Source organism: Hemitrygon akajei, chromosome 20 (assembly GCF_048418815.1).
Source record: "Hemitrygon akajei chromosome 20, sHemAka1.3, whole genome shotgun sequence".
NCBI lineage: Eukaryota > Metazoa > Chordata > Chondrichthyes > Myliobatiformes > Dasyatidae > Hemitrygon > Hemitrygon akajei.
In genome coordinates, this window is record NC_133143.1 from 71826672 (window position 1) to 71849368 (window position 22697).

Below are 22697 nucleotides of genomic sequence, written 5' to 3' on the forward strand. Positions count from 1 at the left end.
GATCTGGGTTATTACACAACACCCAATCTAAGAGAGCCCTTCCCTGAGTAGTTTCAAGCACAAGCTGCTCTAAAAAGCCATCTTGTAGGCATACAACAAATTCCCTCTTTTGCGATCCGACACCAATCAGATTTTCTCAATCCCCTTACATATTGAACTCCCCCTTTACTATTGTAACATTACCCTATTACATGCCTTTTTCAGCTCCCTTTGCAATCTCAACCCCACATGTTGGCTACTATTTGGAGGCCTATATATGATTGCCATAATGTTTTTTTCTGTCCTTGCAATTTCTTAACTCCACCACAAAACATTCTCTAACCCTATGTTACCTCTTTTTAAAGATGTAATTCCATCTCTTACCGATAGAGTCACACACTGCCTATGCCTTTTTGTCAGTCCTTTCGACATAAAGTACATCCAAGTACCTCAAAACCTCATTCTTAACAACAGACTCAAACATTTTCCCAACCAGTGTTAGGCTTAGTGGCTAATAATTTCCTTTCTTTTGTCTTCCTCCCTTCTTAAAGAGTGGGGTGAGACTTGCAAACTTCCAGTCCTTCCAACTATATTCTTTCAGCTGCGACACAGTGATGCCCACGAAGTCATACCGACCAATTTCTAATTGCGCCACAAGTTCGTCCACCTTATTCCAAATGCCACGTGCATTTAAATACAGCACCTTCAGTCCTGCATTCTTTACCCTTCTGAATTTTACCTCTGTGGTACAATTTAACTCTTTGCTTTGTCCACATTTGTACCCAATCCTTGGCTGTCCTTTCTTACCGTCATGTTACACCCATCATCTACTTGTAAACCAGCTGGCTCATCCTCAGCTCTATCAGACTGGTTCACATCCCCCTGCCATATTAGTTTAATCCACTCCCAGCAGCTCTAGTAAACCTGCCTGCAAGAATATTGGTCCCTCTCGAATTCAAGTGCAACCCATCCCTTTTGTACAGGTCACACCTGCCCCAGAAGAGTTCCCAAAGATCCAGAAATCTGAATTCCTGCCCCCTATTCCAATTCTTCAGCCACGTATTTATCTGCCACCTCATTCTATTCCTCTCCTCACTGTCGTGTAGCACAGGCAGCAATCCTGCGATTACTACCCTTCCTAAATCCCTATATTCTTTTATTGGGACCTCCTCCCTTTTTCTTCCCATGCCGTCGTTACCAATATGAACCATGATTTCTGACTGCTCACCCTCCCTTATAGTGGGTGCGTCCAGAAACATCTCAGACGCTGGTACCTGGGAGGCAAACTACCATCCGTGTTTCCTTTTCTCATCCATAGAATTGCCCTAACTCTAGAGTCCCCTATAACTGCTGCCATCCTCTTCTTTTCCCTATCCTTCTGAGCCACAGGGCCAGACTCAGTGCCAGAGGCACAGCTGTTGCTTCCCTCCCCCAGGGAGGTCATAACCCCCAACATAACCCCCTCAAAATGGAGCACTTATTGTTGAGAGTGATGGCCACAGGGGTGCTCTCCTCCCTGTAGCTCCTGTCTATCACTGCCTCACTTCCCCTAACAAGCCAAAGGTCATCGAGCTCCAGTTCCCTAACATGATCTCTAAGGAGCTGCATGTTGATGCACCTGGCACAGATGTTGCCATTCGGAGAGGCTGTGAGTCCCACATCTGACACCCAGAACAGAACACTGACTCTATGGATTCTATTCTCTCTAGAGTTGAAAGAGAAATAAAGAGTGCCTTACTGAGACTCCACCTGTTCTCCCAGAAGCCCATATCTTTCCTATTCTGCCTCAGACTACCACTCCAACAATGACCGATCCGCTAGGTGGTACTTTTCTTTTATAAAAACTGGATTTCCCGTTGAAAATCTTTGTCGGACCTGTGCAGGAACACTCCTGTTGCATCTGTGCAGTACTCCAATCAATGACTCCTGTCAAAAAACTTGCTGCTTAGGGGGTGGAGTGACATTTGCAATTTTCCAGTCCTCTGGCACCATGCCAGAGTCCATTGATTTCTGAAAGATCATTTCTCATGCCATTACAGTCTCTAATGCTACCTCTTTCAGAACCCTAGCTTCGGGTGACTTATGTACCTTTAGGTCTTTCAACTTTTTGATGACCTATTAGCTATGATCTTTGAATCCTCTTTGGCTGCAGGGGAAGTGCCGGAGGACTGGAGAATGGCAAATGTAGTTCCCTTGTTTAAAAAAGGTAATAGGGAGAAACCTGGGAACTATAGACCGGTGAGTCTTACGTCAGTGATCTGCAAACTACTGGAAAGGATTCTTAAGGATAGGATCTACGAGCATTTGGAGAAGTACAGTCTACTCATGGATAGTCATCATGGCTTTGTGAAGGGAAGATCGTGCCTCACAAGCCTGATTAAGTTTTTGAAGAGTTAACAAAAGAAATTGATGAGGATAGGGCAGTGAATGTGGTCTACATGGACTTTAGCAGAGCATTTGACAAGGTCCCTCATGACAGACTCATCCAGAAAATCATGAGGCATGGGATAAGTGGAACCTTGGCTGTTTGGATAAAAAATTGGCTAAAGGAAGAAAGCAGAGGGTAGTTGTGGAAGGAAAGTATTCTGCCTGGAGGTTGGTGACTACTGGAGTGCCGCAGGGATCTGTCCTGGGACCCCTGCTATTTGTGATTTTTATAAATGACCTGGATGTAGAGGCAGAAGGATAGGTAAGTAAGTTTGCGGATAACATGAAGATTGAAGGAGTTGTGGATGGAGCTGTAGGTTGTCGAAGGTTACAAGAGGATATAGACAGGCTGCAGAGTTGGACAGAAAAATGGCAGATGGAGTTCAATCCGGACAAGTGTGAGGTGATGCATTTTGGAAGGACAAACCAGAAGAGTGAGTACAGGATTAATGGTCAGTTACTTAAGAGTGTGGATGAACAAAGGGACATTGGGGTTCAAATCCATACATCCGTCAAGGTCGCTGCACAGGTTGTTAGGGTAGTTAAGAAGGCCTATGGGATGCAAGGCTTCATTAACAGTGGGATTGAGTTCAAGAGTAGAGAGGTCATGTTGCAACTCTACAAATCTCTGGTGAAACTGCACTTAGAGTATTGTGTTCAATTCTGGTCACCTCATTATAGGAAGGATGTGGAAGCTATGGAGAGGGTGCAGAGGAGATTTACCAGGATGTTGCCTGGTTTGGAGAACAAGTCATATGAAGCAATGTTAGCAGAGCTGGGACTTTTCTCTTTGGAGCGTAGAAGAATGAGAGGGAACTTGATACAGGTCTACAAGATTATGAGAGACATAGATGGGTGGATAGTCAGTTCCTGTTTCCCAGGGCACCAACAGCAAACACCAGAGGGCATATGTACAAAATTAAGGCAGCGAAGTTTAGGGGAGACATCAGGAGTAAGTTTTTTACACAGAGGGTTGTGAGTGCCTGGAATGACTTGCCAGGGATTGTGGTGGAAGCTAAAACATTAGGGGTATTTAAGAGCCTCTTGGACAGGCACATGGATGAAAGAAAAATGGAGGGTTATGGGGTAGTGTGGGTTTAGTACTTTTTTTAAAGGATTATATGGGTTGGCACAACATGGAGGGCTGAAGGGGCTGTACTGTGCTGTAGTGTTCTATGGTTCTCCGTTGTAATAGTAACTGCACCCACTTCACACACTACAACATCAGGCATACTGCTAGTGTCTTCCACAGTGAAGACTGATGGAAAATACTCATGTAGTTCATCAGCCATCTCCTTGTCCCCCGTTATTATTTCTCCTGCCTCATTTTCTAGCAGTCCTATATCCACTCTCACCTCTCTTTTATTTTTTACAAACTTGAAACAGTTTTTGCTATCCACTTTGATATTGTTTGCTAGCTTGCTTTCATATTTCATCTTTTCCCTTCTAACGATTCTTTTAGTTTTTAAGAACTTCCCAATCTTCTGTCTTCCCACTAATTTTTGCTTTGTTGTATGCCCTCTCTTTTGTTTTTACATTAGCTTTGACTTCCCTTGTCAGCTACAGTTGTACTATTTTACCATTTGAGTATTTCTTCATTTTTGGAATACGTCTGTCCTGCACCTTCCTCATTTTCCCCAGAAACTCACGCCATTGCTATTCTGCTGTCATCCCTGCCAGCAGCTCCTTCCAATTTACTTTGGGCAACTCCTCTCTCATACCACTGTAATTTCCTTTATTTCCACTGAAATACTGTTATGTCAGACTTTACTTTGTTCCAATCAAATTTCAAGTTGAACACAATCATATTGTGATCACTGGTTCCTAAGGGTTCTTTTACCTTAAGTTCCCTAATCACCTCCAGTTCCTTACTTAACACCCAATCCAGTATAACTTATCCCTTAGTAGAGTCAATAACAAACTGCTCTAAAAGGCATCTCGTAGGCATTCAACAAACTCACTCTCTTGAGATCCATTTCCAGCCTAATTTTCCCAATCAACCTGCATGTTGAAATCTCCCATGACTACCATAACATTGCCCCTTTGACATTCCTTTTCTATTTCCCATTGTAATCTGTAGTCCACATCCCAGCTACTGTTGGGAGGCCTGTATATAACTGCCATCGGGATCCTTTTACATTTGCAGCTTCTCTGCTTAACCCACAAGGATGCAACATCTTCCGATCCTATGTCACATCTTTCTACTGATTTGATGTCATTCTTTACCAGAAGAGCCACACCACCCCCTCTGCTGATCTTCCTACCCCTCCAATATAACGTATAACCTTGGACCTTCAGTTCCCAACTACAACCATCCTTCAGCCGCAATTCAGTGATGGCCACAACATCATAGCTGACAATCTGTAATCATGCAACAAAATCGTCTACCTTATTTCTTATACTCTGTGCATTGAGTTGTAATTTGAGTTCTGTATTTGCTACCCTTTTTGATTCTGCATCCGTAATGCACTGATATTCACCCTGCTGGCTGCATTTTTGGCCTTTCATCTGCCTGCCCTTCCTGACAGACTGACTGCATGTTATTAATGCATTTTTTATCATCCATCCCATCCTGAGTCCCTTTACTGCCAAATTAGTTTAAACCTCCCAACAGCTCTAACAAACCCACTCACAGGAATATTGGTCCCCCTTGGGTTCAGGTGCAACGTGTCACTTTTGAACAGGTCATACCTCCTCCAGAAGAATCCCAGTGATCCGAGAACCTGAAGCCCTGTCCCCTGCACCAGCTTCTCAGCCATTCATTTATCTGCCAAATCATCCTGTTTCTATCCTCACTGGCGCATGGCACAGGTAGCAATCCAGAAATTACTATGCTGGAGGTTCTGCTTCTCAGCTTTCTACCTAGCTCTCTAAATTCTCTCTTCAGGACCTCATTCCTTTTCCTTCCTATGTCATTGGTACCAATATGTACCAAAACATCTGACTGCTCTTCCTCTCTCAAATCTTGGACATGATCTGAGACAGCCCTGAACCTGGCGCCTGGGAGGCAACATACTATTTGGGTGTCCTGTTCACATCCACAAACTCTCCTATCCGTTCCCCTGACTATTGAATCCACTATCACTATCATTCCCTTCTTGTCCCTCTTTCCCTTCTGCACCACAGACCCATGATCAGTACCAGTAACCCAGTGTCCTTGGCATTCCCCAGGGAGAGCATCCCCCAGAACAGTATCCAAAGCAGTATACTTTTTATTAAGGGAAATGGCCACGGGCGTTCTGCGCTAACTGCCTATTCACATTTCCATTTCTCCTGACAGCCCCCCAGCTATTTGCCTCCTGCAACTTCAGGATGACTACTTCCCTGGAACTTTGATCAATTATCTCCTTACTCTTCTGTACAAGCTGAAAGTCATCCAGCTGCTGCTCCAGATCCCTAACACGGTCCTCAAGGAGCTGTAGCCGGATGTACATCACACAGTCCTTCTGTAGCCACTCTACTTCCTCAAAACTACCTGCCCCTCCGTATCGTCTGCAAACATTGTAACAAAACCATCAGTTCCATCATCCAAATCATTGACATATAATGTAAAAATAATTGGTCCCAACACAGACCCCTGTGGTACACTACTAGTGACTGACAGCCAACCAGGAAAGGCTCACTTTATTGCCACTCTTCGCCTCCTGCCAATCAGCCACTGCTTTAGCCATCTTTCCTGTAATACCATGGGCTCATAGGTTGTTAAACAGCCTCATGTGTGGCACCTTGTCAAAGGGCGTCTGAAAATCCAAGTTCGCAACATCAACTGATTGTGTTTTCTATCCTGCTTGTTGTTCCTTCAAAAAATTCCAACAGATTTGTCAAGCAAGATTTTCCCTGGAGGAAACCATGCTGACTACAGCCTATTTTATCATGTGCCTCCAAGTACCCTGAGACCTCATCCTTAAGAATCACTCCAATATCTTCCGAACCACTGAAGTCAAACTAACTGGCCTATAGTTACCTTTCATTTGCCTCTCTCCTTTCCTGAAGAGTGGAGTGATATATGCAATGTTTTAGTCTTCTGGAACCATTCCAGAATGTAGTGATTCTTGAAAGATCATTACCAATGTCTCCATGATCTCTTTCAACCACCTGTTTCAGAACTCAGGGGTGTACACCATCTGGTCCAGGTGACTTATCTACCTGGAGACCTTTCAGTTTCTCAAGAACCTTCTCTCTAGTTATGGTAACTTCACACACTTCATGACCCCTGACACCTGGAACTTCCACCATACTACTCGTGTCTTCCACCATGAAGGCTGATACAAAGTTCTTATTCAGTTCTTCCGCCATTTTGATGTCCCCCATTACTATTTCTCCAGCATCATTTTCCAGTGGTTCAATATCCACTCTCACCTCTCTTTTACACTTTATATTCAATCTTTACCTTGTTACGAATGTGCCACAGCTCTGAGGGGCCGAAGGGTGCGGGGTAGCCCCCTCCTTTGTGAGAATCACAAGATCACTATTAAGTCAGTTCAGGGGACACAGGAAATGAGAGAAAGACATGCAGAATCCACAAAAGGGTTGGAATGTGTCCTGGCCTCCGAAAGGCGGACCCATTGATACCGGCTATTGTCTCTTGGAGACGGACTTGTGTATTGCATCCTGCACGATGCATTGAAGCCCCCCCCCAGGCAATGAACCGAGGGGGAGGTTGGTGGAGGGATTGCATCATCCCAACCTGATCGACATCTGCGACCCTGTGAGTCAGGATAAAAAGAGGGTCTGGGGGAACAGCCCCTCAGACGCACCAGCAGAAACACTAGCGATCCCGTAATAGCAAAAACCAGTGGAAGGCCACGTGTGTCCTTTTCCATTTGCCCCAGAATCGGTGGCCTTTACCACGGAAGAACGGTTTTTAGCTAACAACGGGGAAATCAACTCCCAACGACTCTCAGAGGATTGACATCATAAAAGGAATGGGCAAGTTTTAACCCGTCTTTCTCTCCAACCAAAGGCTGCAGCCTACAGCTTGACTGAACTAAAGTGACTTTTATATTTCCATCGGACAATACATTATCCCCTAGACAATAATAGAGCTATTTCTTATTGATTATTATTATACCCGCGCTTTTAGATTTAGTATTGACAACGTATATTATCTGTGTGTTTGCATTGATATTATTTTTGTGTATTTCTATCAATAAATACTGTTAAAAATAGTACCATCAGACTTCAACAGACCTCTCTATCTTTGCTGGTAAGTGACCCAGTTACGGGGTACGTAACAACCTTAATTACTTTTATAGTTGGCTTCTGTTGGTTTTTAAAAACTTCCCAATCCTCTAACTTTCCATTAATTTTTGCCACCCCCTCTGCCTTCCTGTCTGTCCTCTTAATACAATATGTATTCTTGAATATTAAGCTCACAGCTATCATCTTCTCTCCTTCAGTGATATCTACAACATCTTATCTGTGAATCTGTAACAGTGCTGCAAGTTTATCTACCTTATTCCATATATTGCGCGCATTCAAATAAACACCTTTTGTCCTGTATCCACCCTTTTCGATTTTACCCACCTTTTACGTTGCAACTTATCTTTATACTCATTGCTGTTACTAAGGAGAAGGTGCTTGGGAAGCTGAACAGTCTGAAGGTAGGGTAAACCTGGACCAGGTGGACTATGCCCCAGGATTCTGAACAAGGCAGCTAGAGACATTGTGGAGGCATTAGTAATGATCTTTAAAGAATCACTAGATTCCAGAGTACTGGAAAATTGCATATGTCACTCCACTCTTTAAGAAGACAGAAGAAAGGAAATTATAGGCTAGTTAACCTGAATTCAATGGTTAGGAAGATGTTGGAGTTCAATATTAAGGATGAGGTTTCAGAGTATTTGGAAGTATGTGATAAAATAGGCCAAAGTCAGCATTTTTCTATAGGGGAATAGTGCCTGACAAATCTGTTGGAATTATTTGAGAAAAAACGGGCATGATAGACAAAGGAGTGCCAGTGGATGTTGTTTACTTGGATTTTCAGAAGCCTTTGACAAGGGGTGCAGCACCTGAGGCTGCTTAACAAAATAAGAGCCCATGGAATTACAGGACAGGTGCTAACACTGAGAGAAGATTGGCTGATTGCCAGGAAGCAAAGGGTGAGAATAAATGTAGCCTTTTCTGCTTGGCTGTCAGTGACTGGTGATGTTCCACAGGGGTCAGTATTGGGACCACTCCTTTTCATATGTCAATGATTTAGATGACAGAATTCAGTCCTGATAAAGGGTCTTGGTCTGAAATGTCGACTGTACTCTTTTCCATAGATGCTGCCTGGTTGTTGAGTTCCTCCAGCATTGTGTGAGTGTTGCTTGGATTTCCAGCATCTGCAGATTTTCTCTTGTTTGTAGATGATGGAATTGATGACTTTGTGGCCAGGTTTGCAGACAATACGAAGTTAGTTGGAGAGGCAGGTTATGCTGAAAAAACAGGGACTTGCACAGATTGGGGGAACGTGCAAAGAAGTGACAGAAGGAATATAGTGTAGGGAAGTGCTCAGTCATGCAATTGGGCAAAAATAGTAAAAGAGTGGACTATTTTCTAAATGGGGAGAAAATTCAAAAAATCTGAGGTGCAAAGGGACATGGGAATCCTCATGCTGGATTTGCTAAAGGTTAACTTGCAGGTTGAGTCGGCAGTAAGGAAGGCAAATGCAATATTAGCATTCATTTCAAGAAGACAATAATACACAAACAAGGAGGTAATGCTGAGGTTTTATAAGGCATTGGTCAGACTGCACTTGGAATATTGTGAGCAGTTTTGGGCACCATATTTAAAAAAAGATGTGATGGCATTAGAGAGGATCCATTGAAGGTTCACAAGGATAATCCCAGAAATGAAAGGGTTAACATATGAGGAGTGTTTGATGGCTCTGTACTCACTGGAGTTTAGAAGAATGAGAAAGAATCTCATTGAAACGTATCAAATATTGAAAGGTCTAGATAAAGTGGATATGGAGAGGATGTTTCCTATAGTGGGGAGTCTAGGACCAGAGGGCACAACCTCTGAATTGAGGGATGTCCATTTAGAACAGAGATGAGGAAAAATGTATTTAGCCAGAGGGTGGTGAAACTGTGGAATTCATTGCCACAGATGGCTGTGGGCAGTGCATTTAAAATGGAGGTTGACAGGTTCTTGATTAATCAAGGTGTCAAAGGTTATGGGGGGAAAGTAGGAGAATGGGGTTGCAAGGAATAATAAATCAGCTATGATGGAATGACAGTGCAGACTCGATGGGCTGAATGAACTAATTCTGCTCCTATGTCTTATAGTCTTATGTTCTATCCATCAGTGCAGCATGACCTTTCCAAAGGGTCAAAGCATTTGTAACAAAGTTAAAATTATAACCAATATTCCTTGTTCAGCTTCTTGATGTAAATGTGAACCAGTCTTCAGTTCTTAACATAAATTACAAACTATAATCAGTCTGAAGTTAAAAGGACATCTTTGCAAATAAACAGCACAGTCTATAAAACACAGACTGCTGTCCCATAGCATGGGATTGGCTGTTCTAGAGATATGATTTACAAAGTGAAGTGACCATGGGGTCACTTCCAAGAGACAAGATCCTTGTCTCCATCAGCTAAACATAGGACAATGGGGTTATGTAACTGGCCTACATCAAGTTAGACAACATTGGCTAAGTTACTTACTTCAAGGAAGTTTGCAGACCAGACTGATGTTGTCACTTAGCACATCAAATGTGATCACAGATGTGGCTGATCTATCAATAGTTGGGATATTTTTGTACTCAGAGAGTCAACCCTCACAGCATTATTTTTGGGTGTCTGCAATATCTGTCCCCAGAAGCATTTAGACCTTCTGTGTGAATTACTTCCCATTTTTCTATCACCCATGTGTCTATCTAAGAAAATCTTAAATGTCTCCAATGTATCTGCCTCTACCACCACCTCTGGCAGCGCATGCCACGCACCCACCACTCTGTGTATTAAAAAAAATTTACTTCTGACATCCCCCTACATTTACCTCCAGTGACACCTCTGAAATTGGGCCTCAGTTGCCTCTGTCAACATAGTTAAACTTTTTTAAAATATTGTAACTTCATTAAAAAGTGATAACAATTTTCATATTTGCTCTGTTAGATTTTACTTCATTTGGGTCTTTTGACAAAGGAATCTGGATTTAAGATTGCTGAGAATGTCTTCAAAGGAGGTCCACTTGGGGAGTTAGTGCAATGGGGTGATCTGATAACCTCTGTGTACTTGCTCGGTCACAACATCACCATTTCCACATCAATAGATCAGCTGAAACGGTAAGAGAAACTAAACATGCTGCTTGTCTCCTGTATTAGTATGATCACTTGAGTCGAGCGTGATGTTCTCCTACCAGTTGTCTATTGGTGGATAGTCGAGTTGAGTATGATGTTCTCCTAACATGTTGTCTATTGGTGGATCCTCAGATGGATCTTCAAGTCAAGTATGATGTTCTCTCAGGCGGTCATCTGTTGGTGGGTCTTCAGGTAGCTGTAGAGGCCGATCTGAGATCCATATATTGTAGTGCAGTGCAGGCAAGAGTAAATGGTGACTGTGGTTAGTGATTGGGTCGTTTGTTTGTTCAGTCTTTCCTTTCACAGCTGCCGCTTGTTCTCTGCAGCACAGCAGAGGTATCTCTTGTGTAGCACCGTTCTCCCTACAACAGATTTCCTCCAGATCTGTCTTTTGAGTGTAATGTCTTCTCAGTTTTTAGATGTAACCTCTAATTTCTTCAGGCTGATTTTGATGCTATCTTTGATAAGTCATTTGATGAGAACTGAATCAAATTCTCATGTCTGTGGGCTTATTTCAGTATGAGACTGTTTGTGGTGCATATACACTCAGTGGCCACTTTATTAGATACACCTCAATTAACACCTAGGAAGGAAAAGCAAAGAGCTCCTGAAAATAGATTTTAGAATGCTAGGTAGAAAGCTGAGAAACAGGACTCCCAGGTAGTAATTTGTGGATTGTTCCCTGTGCCTCATGCCAGTGAGGGTAGAAACAGGATGATTTGGCAGATAAATACGTGACTGAGAAGTTGGTGCAGGGACAGGGCTTCAGATTCTTGGATCATTGGGATCTCTTCTGGGGGATGTATGACCTATTCAAAAGTGACGGGTTGCAACTGAACCCGACTGGGGACCAATATTCTCGTGGGCAGGTTTCTTAGAGCTGTTGGGGGGGGATTTAAATTTATTTGGCAGGGGTTGGGAACCGGAGTGATGGGATTCAGGATAGGATGGATGGTAAAAAAGTAAAGATAGTGTGAATCAGACTGTCAGGAAGGGCAGGCAGGTGGTGGGACATAATCAGAACCAACAGGGTATTAGTACATTACGAATGCAAAATTGTAATCTCAATGTGCGATGTATACGAAATGAGGTGCATGACCTTATTGCACTATTACAGATTGTCAGGTATGATGTTGTGGCCATCACTGAATCATGGCTGAAGGACGGTTGTAGTTGGGATCTAAATGTCTAAGGTTATATATTGTATCAGAGGGATAGGAAGGCAGGCAAAGGGGTTGGTGTGGCTCTACTGGCAAAGAATGGCATCAAATCAGTAGAAAGATGTGCCATAGGATTGGAAGATGTTGAATCCTTGTGAGTTGAGTTAAGAATCTGCAAGGGTAAAAGGACCCTGATGGCAGTTGTATACAGGCCTCCCAACAGTAGCTGGGAGGTAGATCACAGATTACAACAGGAAATAGAAAAGGCGTGTCAAAAGGGCAATGTTATGATGGTCATGGGAAATTTTATGCAGGTTAATTGGGAAAATCAGGTTGGTAATGGACCTCAAGAGAGTGAGTTTGTTGAATGCCTAAGAGATGGCTCTTTAGAGCAGTTTTTTAATAAATACGGTAAATCAATGATTTAGATGATGGAATAGATGGTTTTATTGTCAAGTTTGCAGATGATACTAAGATTGGTGGAGGAGCAGGCAGTGTTGAGGAAATGCATAGGATGCAGAAGGACTAAGACAGATTAGGAGAATGGGCAAGAAAGTGGCAAATGAAATACAATGTTGGAAAATGCATGGTCATGAACTTTGGTAGTAGAAGTTAATGTGTAGACTATTTTCTAAACAGGGAAAATCCAAAAATCTTTGATGCAAAGGGACTTGGGAGTACGTGTGCAGAACACCCTAGAGGATAACAATAGACAATAGGTGCAGAAGTAGACCATTCGGCCCTTCGAGCCTGCACCGCCATTCTGAGATCATGGCTGATCATCTGCTATCAATACCCAGTTCCTGCCTTGTCCCCATATCCCTTGATTCCCCTATCCATAAGATACCTATCTAGCTCCTTCTTGAAAGCATCCAGAGAATTGGCCTCCACTACCTTCCGAGGCAGTGCATTCCAGACCCCCACAACTTTCTGGGAGAAGATTTTCCTTAACTCTGTCCTAAATGACCTACCCCTTATTCTCAAACCATGCCCTCTGGTACTGGACTCTCCCAGCATCTGGAACATATTTCCTGCCTCTATCTTGTCCAATCCCTTAATAATCTTATATGTTTCAATCAGATTCCCTCTCAATCTCCTTAATTCCAGCGTGTACAAGCCCAGTCTCTCTAACCTCTCTGCGTAAGACAGTCCAGACATCCCAGGAATTAACCTCGTGAATCTACGCTGCACTTCCTCTACAGCCAGGATGTCCTTCCTTAACCCTGGAGACCAAAACTGTACACAATACTCCAGGTGTGGTCTCACCAGGGCTCTGTACAAATGCAAGAGGATTTCCTTGCTCTTGTACTCAATTCCCTTTGTAATAAAGGCCAACATTCCATTAGCCTTCTTCACTGCCTGCTGCACTTGCTCATTCACCTTCAGTGACTGATGAACAAGGACTCCTAGATCTCTTTGTATTTCTCCCTTACCTAACTCTACACCGTTCAGATAATAATCTGCCTTCCTGTTCTTACTCCCAAAGTAGATAACCTCACACTTATTCACATTAAACGTCATCTGCCAAGTATCTGCCCACTCACCCAGCCTATCCGTCACCCTGAATTCTCCTAACATCCTCATCACGTCACACTGCCACCCAGCTTAGTATCATCAGCAAATTTGCTGATGTTATTCTCAATGCCTTCATCCAAATCGTTGACGTAAATTGTAAACACCTGTGGTCCCAATACCGAGCCCTGTGGCACCCCACTAGTCACCACCTGCCATTCCGAGAAACACCCATTCACCGCTACCCTTTGCTTTCTATCTGCCAACCAGTTTTCTATCCATGTCAATGTCTTCCCCCCAATGCCCTGAGCTTTGATTTTACCCACCAATCTCCTATGTGGGACCTTATCAAATGCCTTCTGAAAATCGAGGTACACTACATCCACTGGATCTCCCCCCGTCTAACTTCCTGGTTACATCCTCGAAAAACTCCAACAGATTAGTCAAGCATGATTTACCCTTGGTAAATCCATGCTGGCTCGGCCCAATCCTATCACTGCTATCTAGATATGCCACTATTTCATCCTTATTAATGGACTCTAGCATCTTCCCCACCACCGATGTCAGGCTGACAGCTCGATAGTTCTGTTTTCTCCCTCCCTCCTTTCTTAAAAAGTGGGATAACATTAGCCATTCTCCAATCCTCAGGAACTGATCCTGAATCTAAGGAACATTGGAAAATGATTACCAATGCATCTGCAATTTCCAGGGCCACCTCCTTTAGTACCCTAGGATGCAGACCATCTGGACCTGGGGATTTGTCAGCCTTCAGTCCCATCAGTCTTCTCATCACCATTTCCTTCCTAATGTCAATCTGTTTCATTTCCTCTGTTACCCTATGTCCTTGGCCCATCCATACATCTGGGAGATTGCTTGTGTCTTCCTTAGTGAAAACAGATCTAAAGTACTCATTAAATTCTTCTGCCATTTCTCTGTTTCCCATAACAATTTCACCCAATTCATTCTTCAAGGGCCCAACATTGTTCTTAACTATCTTCTTTCTCTTCACATACCTAAAAAAAGCTTTTGCTATCTTCCTTTATATTCCTGGCTAGCTTGTGTTCGTACCTCATTTTTTCTCCCCGTATTGCCTTTTTAGTTAAGTTCTGTTGTTCCTTAAAAACTTCCCAATCATCTGTCCTCTCACTCACCTTAGCTCTGTCATACTTCCTTTTTTTTAATGCTATGCAATCTCTGACTTCCTTTGTCAACCACTGTGGCCCCTTTCCCCCCTTTGAATCCTTCCTTCTCTGGGGGATGAACTGATTTTGCACCTTGTGCATTATTCCCAAGAATACCTGCCATTGCTGTTCCACTGTCTTTTCTGCTAGGATATCCATCCAGTCAACTTTGGCCAGCACCTCCCTCATGACTCCGTAGTTTCCCCTGTTCAACTGCAACACTGACACCTCCGAGCTGCCCTTATCCTTCTCAAATTGCAGATAAAAGCTTATCATATTGTGATCACTACCTCCTAATGGCTCCTTTACTGCGAGATCGCTTATCAAATCCTGTTCATTACATAACACTAAATCCAGAATAGTCTTGTCCCTGGTCGGCTCTCGTACAAGCTGTTCCAAGAATGCATCCCGTAGGCACTCTACAAACTCCCTATCCTGTGGTCGAGCACCAACCTGATTCTCCCAGTTCACCTGCATGTTGAAATCCCCCATAACTACTGCGACATTACCTTTGCCACATGCCAATGTTAACTCCCTATTCAACTTGCACCCAATATCCATGCTACTGTTTGGTGGCCTGTAGACAACACCCATTTGGGTCCTTTTGCCCTTACTGTTCCTCAGTTCTATCCACACAGACTCTACTTCTCCTGACCTTATGTCCCCCCTTGCAAAGGACTGAATCTCATTCCTCGCCAACAGGGCCACCCCACCCCCTCTGCCCACATTTCTGTCCCTACGATAGCACGTATACCCTTGTACATTCATTTCCCAGGTCTGATCTCCCTGCAGCCATGTCTCCGTTATCCCAACAACATCATAGTTACCCATTCGCACCTGGGCTTCAAGCTCATCCGCCATATTTCTGACACTTCGTGCATTCAGATATAGAATTTTTAGCCCATTTCTCCTCTCTCCGTTTGAATCGCTGCCTATTGTGCTTAACCCAGCTCCCCGAACTCCCATCGGGCTATATGCCCCTAGAATTTTGTTGTCCTTCCTAAATTTACTTATTCTTTCAACACATTTAACTCCATGTTCCGTCAGACCATCCCTCTGTACATGTGTCCTCCTTATCACTTGTTCCGCCTCACCTTTCTCTACTACACACTTAATATTCCAGAACCGTGTAGTCCCCACCTGTCCTTTATTCTTCCTCTCGCTATCCTCTCTCACATTCTGGATCCCCGCCCCCTGCAAATTTAGTTTAACCCCCCCCCCCCCCCCCCCCAGAAGCACTAGCAAACTTCCCTGCAAGAATGTTAGTACCACTCCAGTTCAGGTGTAAACCGTCCCTTCGGAACAGATCCCACCTTCCCTGGAACAAAGCCCAATTATCTACAAACCTGAAGCCCTCCCTCCTGCACCATCCTCTCAGCCACGTATTAATCTTTATAATCTTTCTGTTCCTTGCCTCACTCGCACGTGGCACAGGTAGCAATCCTGAGATTGTTACCCTGGAGGTCCTGCTCTTCAACTTCGCACCTAACTCCCTGAACTCCCTACGCAGGACCCCCTCACTCATCCTACCCATGTCATTGGTCCCTACATGGACCACAACATCTGGATTCTTGCCCTCCCTCTCGAGAATAACCTGCACCTGATCTGAGATGTCTCGGACCCCGGCACCAGGGAAGCAACATACCATCCAAGACTCCCGATCTTCCCCACAAAATCTCCTATCCGCCCCCCTGACTATACAATCCCCTATCAATACCGCTCTCTTCTCTTCCCTCCTCCCCTTCCTAGTCGAGGGTCCAACCTCAGTGCCAGAGACAGGACCACTGCAGCTTGTTCCTGGTAGGTCATCCCCACCAACAGTATCCAAAACTGTATACTTATTTTTGATGGGAATGGCCACAGGGGTGCTCTTCTCTTTCTGTCTGCTCCCCCTGCTTCTCTTGACTGTCACCCATTTGCCTACCTCCTGTCTTTTCGGTGTGACTACCTCCCGATAACTCTTATCTATCTCTGCCTCTGCCTCCCAAATGATCCGTAGTTCATCCAGTTCCTGCTCCAATTCCCTAACTCGGTCTGATAGGAGCTGCAGCTGGATGCACCTATTGCAGGTGTGGTCATCAGGGACAACTGTGTTGACCCTGACCTCCCACATACTGCGTACGGAGCACACCACTGCTCTAACTGTCTCCCCCATTACCTGATCCCAGATTAGTCAGAATAAATGAAAAGCAGGCTTCTTGCCGAAGTCCTCTTGCGCCAAAGCCCGCTGAGCCAAAGCCCAGCACTCTGCTCCTGCGCACTCCGCTGCCCGCTCCTGAAAGTGGGCCGCTTTTTAAAGCCCGCGCTCGCCGGTAACATCACCCGCGCTTGCGCAGCTTTACCTTCCTCCTCAGGTACTCTCCAGGTAGGTCCAAGGGTCTCGGCCTACCTACAACGGCTGATCCTCCAATCCTCCAATCTCCAGTTGTCTTTCGATCACGAGCACTCCTTACTCCCGCTCCGCTGCCCGCACCGACGGGTTGCAGGTTGCAGGTTGAGTCGGTGATGAGGAAGGCAAATGCAGTGTTAGCATTCATTTCAAGAGGTCGAGAATACAAGAGCAGGGTTGTAATGCTGAGGCTTTATAAGGCACTGGTTAGGTCTCCCCTTGAGTATTGTGTACAGTTTTGGGCTTCTCAGCTTTGAAGAGATGTGCTAGCATTGGAGAGGGTCCAGAGGAGGTTCACAAGGGTGATTCCAGGAATGAAAGGGTTATCATATGAGGAATGTTTGATGGCTTTGGGTCTGTACTCACTGGAATTTAGAAGGATATGAAGTGATCTCATTGAAACCTTTCGGATGCTGAAAGGCCTAGACAGAGTAGATGTGGGAAGGATGTTTCCCATGGTGGAAGAGTCTAGGGCAAGAGGGTACAGCCTCAGGATAGAGGGGCATCCATTCAAAACAGAGATGCAGAGAAATTTCTTTAACCAGAAGGTGGTGAATTTGTGGAATTTGTTGCCATATACAGCTGTGGAGGCCAGGTCGTTGGGTGTATTTAAGGCAGACATTGATAGGTTCTTGATTGGACATGGTGTCAAAGGTTACGGGGAGAAGGCCGGGAACTGGGGTTGAGGAGGAGAAAAAAAAGGAACAGCATGATTGAATGGCGGAGCAGACTCGATAGGTCAGATGGCCTCATTCTGCTCCTATGTCTTATGGTCTAATGGACTAAATGCATAATTAGTTGCTCAGTAAAATGGGGGTTTTATATCTTTTTAACTATTTCCATGAAACTTCAGCTATCAGGAGCAATTGCTTAATTGGTCCAAAATGTACTTGCCCCAACGTGTTTCATGAACTGGATTTACTGTATAGGACAGGTCAAGGATGTGAGAGGGTTTAAGGAACAAATGGGGTGAAGTAGGGGCACATGTTGATCACGTCAAAGACATCAAAATGATATTTATCACTGGAAAGTAATGGTTCCGGGGGTGGGGGGGGGGGGGAGGTGAAATGGATGGTGACTTATTTGTTCTTGTGCTTCTTATTCTTCATTCTCACAATGTTTAGCTGGAGAAATCTGCAGTTCATGGTCTAGTAACAGAGAGCTGGTGCAGCAGTCCAGAGAACAGTGTCATCAGCTTCCATTCAGAGACAGATCCCGTGACATTGTAAAGAGGCAGTGGATTGAAGAGCTGGAATGATGGGCACTATGGCACTAGGCAGGTCATTCGGCCCTCTATGTTGTGCCGACTGTGATGCCAATTTACACTAAACTGCTGCAAGGACGAGGCTGAGGATGAACCCAAGTGCAGGACATAGGCACAGAGGCAGGATCGTGAGGTGTTAGTAGCGTTGCAAACAACAAAATGGTATCCAGGCGAGTCTTTACACAGGGACAAGGCTTACGTAGAGTATCCAGGAAATGATGCGGAGCTTAGAACTGACAGTCCTAAGGAATCAGGAAACGAGCTTTACTCACACTAGAGTCGACCATCAAACTGGCAAAGCATGGCTGTGACGCCCAACTTTTATTCTATGTTTGCTAATGGGAACCAGGTGTGTTATAATTAGTGGAACTGGGAATGACTGGAAATCAGACAAGGGGATTAAGGCCCAATTAAGGAGGTAATAGCAAGTGTGGTCGGACTAAACTCCAAGAGTGATCAGACTAAACTCCAAGTGTAGTCTGACTAAACACCATGTGTGGTCTGACTGAACTCCATGTGTGGTCTGACTGACTCCATGTTTGATCTGACTAAATTCCATGTGTGGTCTGACTAAATTGAAAGCGTGGTCTCACTAAACTCAAGTGTGGTCTGATTAAACCCCAGTGTCATCTTACTAATCTCCATGTGTAGCCTGACCAAACTCCAAGTGTGGTCTGACTTAACTCCTGGTATGGTCAGACTAATCTCCAATTGTAGTCTGACTAAACTCCAAGTGTGGTCTCACTAAACTCCGAAGTGTGGTCTGACTAAACTCCAAGTGTCATCTTACTAATCTCCATGTGTGGCCTGACCAAACTCCAAGTGTGGTCTGACTAAACTCCAAGTGTGGTCTGACTAAACTCCAAGTGTCATCTTACTAATCTCCATGTGTAGCCTGACCAAACTCCAAGTGTGGTCTGACTTAACTCCTGGTATGGTCAGACTAATCTCCATTTGTAGTCTGACTAAACTCCAAGTGTGGTCTGACTAAACTCCATGTGTGGTTTGATTGAAGTTTTACATAGTTGCATCATTACTTTCTTATTCTTATCCTCAGTATCCCTAGTAATTACGACAAGCTTTCCTCACCACCTCATCCAGTTGCTTAGTAATTTTCAATTAACTCTAGAGATACTAATGTTCCTATGTACCTGATTGCTATCGAGGTCTACCATTAACTGTATATTCTCTCCTTCCAAAGCGCAACACCTTACTTGCCCAGGTGAAGCTCCATCTGCCAGTCTCAGTTCTTGTCTGTAACTGACCTATATCCTGCTGTGTTCTTTGATATTCCTTCACAACTCCACCAATCTCGATGTCATCTGCAAACTTGCTAATCTACTCATCAACATTTTATCTAAATTACTGATATAGAATATATCGGAGACAACAGTGTTCCCAGCACCAATCCTTGTAGAGCATCATGGTCATGGACCTCCAGCCAGAATAACAGCCTTCCACCCCCACTCTGCCTTCTCTAGGCAAGACGGTTCCAAATCTAAACTTGCAATTTATCCTGCATCCAATGCATCTTTACTTTCTGAATCAACCTACCATGAGCGACATAATCAAACGTCTTATAAAGGTCTTATTAGGTGTCTCCTTTGTTACCTCCTCAAAAGCTTGATCCAGGTTGTAAGATGTGAGCTGTCCCATACAAAGCCATGTACTAACCATCTTTAGAAGGAAAGCGGAGCACCTGGAGGAAATCCATGTGGTTGCAGGGACAGTGTACAAATTCCATAGAGACAGTGGCAGAAATTGAAACCTGCTCATTAGCATGTAAAACATTATGCTAGCTGTAAGTAGAGAGAAGGAGAGGAGGCAAGCAAAGAGCAGAACAGCGAGCTGTTGGCTCTCTCTTTGTGGATGGGTAAATTAGGGAATCTTCTCTGATAAGAACAACCTGTGAGACAACAAGAACCATCTTGGTTTAGACTGACCTGGTATCTCAGGCTTACAGACAAGAAGTGCACATAAGTGCAGGACCAATTATACTGTAAATTACTGAAAATCTACTGAACATTTACAGAATCAGATGATTATACAAACATAAGGAAAGCAGAAAGACAGTTCAACTGCAAGAAAAATAAATTGGAATTTAGACTGTAATCCAACATTACCTCAATGCCTTATTTAGTCTGATATCACATTGACCTATTGTTTTTGTTGTAACTCATTTACCAAGTTTCTTTTATGACCCTTCCTCTAATTACTCAGTTCTAAGCTACATTTTTATACATATGTTTTCCCTTTTTATTTAACTGCCACTTTAAATCTGCAAGAGAACATACATGTTCAGATAGCTATTTAGATATTTTTCTAAAAGGTCACTTGAGTAAATGAATCCATTCTTAAAGAGTCGCAGCTACACCCAAGGGAGTTTCAGAATAGCACACTATGTTGAAGGTAGAATTAGCGTGATTCATTGCACCATCACAAGGTGCTTTGCTTTCATGTTACCCAAAATTACCTGGCACTTGGAAGAGAAGATGTACTGTTTGGTTAACACTTCTCCATAACGGTAACCTTCATTGCGATCCATAATTGTAATTACCATAACTGTAAAACTGGAAGTTCCGGAGGATTGGAGGGTTGCAGATGTTGTTCCCTTATTCAAGAACGGGAGTAGAGATAACCCAGGAAATTATAGACCAGTGAGTCTTACTTCTGTGATTGGTAAGTTGATGAAGAAGATCCTGAGAGGCAGGATTTATGAACATTTGGAGAGGCAAAATATGATTAGGAATAGTCAGCATGGCTTTGTCAAAGGCAGGTCGTGCCTTATGAGCCTGATTGAATTTTTTGAGGATGTAACTAAACACGTTGATGAAGGTAGAGCAGTAGATGCAGTGTATATGGATTTCAGCAAGACATTTGATAAGGTACCCCATGCAAGACTTATTGAGAAAGTAAGGAGGCAATGGATCCAAGGGGACATTGCTTTGTAGATCCAGAACTGGCTTGCCCACAGAAGGCAAAGAGTAGCTGTAGACAGGTCATATTCTGCATGGAGATCGGTGACCAGTGGTGTGTGTGCCTCAGGGATCTGTTCTGGGACCCCTAATCTTTGTGAATTTTATAAATGACCTGGATGAGGAAGTGGAGGGATGGGTTAGTAAATTTGCTGATGACACGAAGGTTGGGGGTGTTGTGGATAGTGTGGAGGGCTGTCAGAGGTTACAGTGGGATATTGATAGGATGCAAAATTGGGCTGAGAAGTGGTAGATGGAGTTCAACCCAGATAAGTGTGAAATGGTTCATTTTGGTAGGTCAAATATGATGGCAGAGTATAGTATTAATGGTAAGACTCTTGCTAGTGTGGAGGATCAGAGGGATCTTGGAGTCTGATTCCACAGGACACTCAAAGTTGCTGCGCAGGTTGACTCTGTAGTTAAGAAGGTGCATTGGCCTTCATCAACCTTGGGATTGAGTTTAAGAGCAGAGAGATAATGTTGCAGCTATATAGGAGCCTAGTTAGACCCCACTTGGAGTACTGTGCTCAATTCTGGTCACCTCACTACAGGAAGGATATGGAAACTATAGAAGTGGTGCAGAGGAGATTTACAAGGATGTTACCTGGATTGGGGAGCATGTCTTATGAGAATAGGTTAAGTGAACTCAGCCTTTTCTCCTTGGAGCGACGGAGGATGAGAGGTGACCTGATAGAGGTGTATAAGATGATGAGAGGCATTGATCGTGTGGACAGTCAGAGGCTTTTTCCCAGGGCTGAAATGACTAACATGAGAGGGCACAGTTTTAAGGTGCTTGGAAGTAGGCACAGAGGAGATGTCAGGGGTAAGTTTTTTAAGCAGAGAGTAGTGAGTGCATGGAATGAACTGCCAGCAACGGTGGTAGAGGTGGATACAATAGGGTCTTTTAAGAGACTTTTAGATAGATACATGGAGTTCAGAAAAATAGAAGGCTATAGGTAACCTTGGGTAATTTCTAAGGTAAGGACACGATTGGCACAGCATCGTGGGCCAAAGGGCCTGTATTGTGCTGTAGGTTTTCGATGTTTCTATGTTACCTGTCGGAATCAATCTTTGTGATTGGATTTCTACTCCCACATGTAGTCTAATCAATCTATCATGTGCAGCAGGAATATCAAAATAGTAAAGTTAAGATCCAATGAATGTTGAACAAGGAAGATTTGTAGATGTCTAGAGAGGCTGAAATGAAATTACATTGTGCATTGTTTATTGCCTTGGTCAGACTCTCACATTTATTTCATTTGGATTAGGCACCTGAGCATTCTGACTGGAAATAAAGATGGATGTCCAATCCGAGGAGAGAAGCTGCTTGATCTCATATACATTGACATTGTTGGGTTAAAGCAACTCAACTCTGTGCTCGGGACATCCTTTACCCACTATTGGTAGGACAGTATATTGTCTTATTTGTGCTGATCATTCCGAAGCAGGAAATATTAATATTCTCCCTCTGGGCTCCCAGCAACACCTTTAGCCTAAGTGCAATTTGATCTTCATCTGGTTAA

At 43.8% G+C, this 22697-nt stretch overlaps 1 protein-coding gene across 7 annotated transcripts in view; it reads left to right on the plus strand.

The window, feature by feature from the left end:
- Positions 1–22697, plus strand: part of LOC140713921 (alpha-1,6-mannosylglycoprotein 6-beta-N-acetylglucosaminyltransferase A-like) — a 174493-nt gene that overhangs the window by 97201 nt on the left and 54595 nt on the right. For all 7 annotated transcript variants that reach the window (XM_073024612.1, XM_073024609.1, XM_073024614.1 and 4 more), the window contains 2 exons: positions 10509–10678; positions 22443–22577. In XM_073024612.1, coding sequence (XP_072880713.1) covers positions 10509–10678; positions 22443–22577 — 305 coding nt within the window. The remainder of the gene's footprint in view (positions 1–10508; positions 10679–22442; positions 22578–22697) is intronic.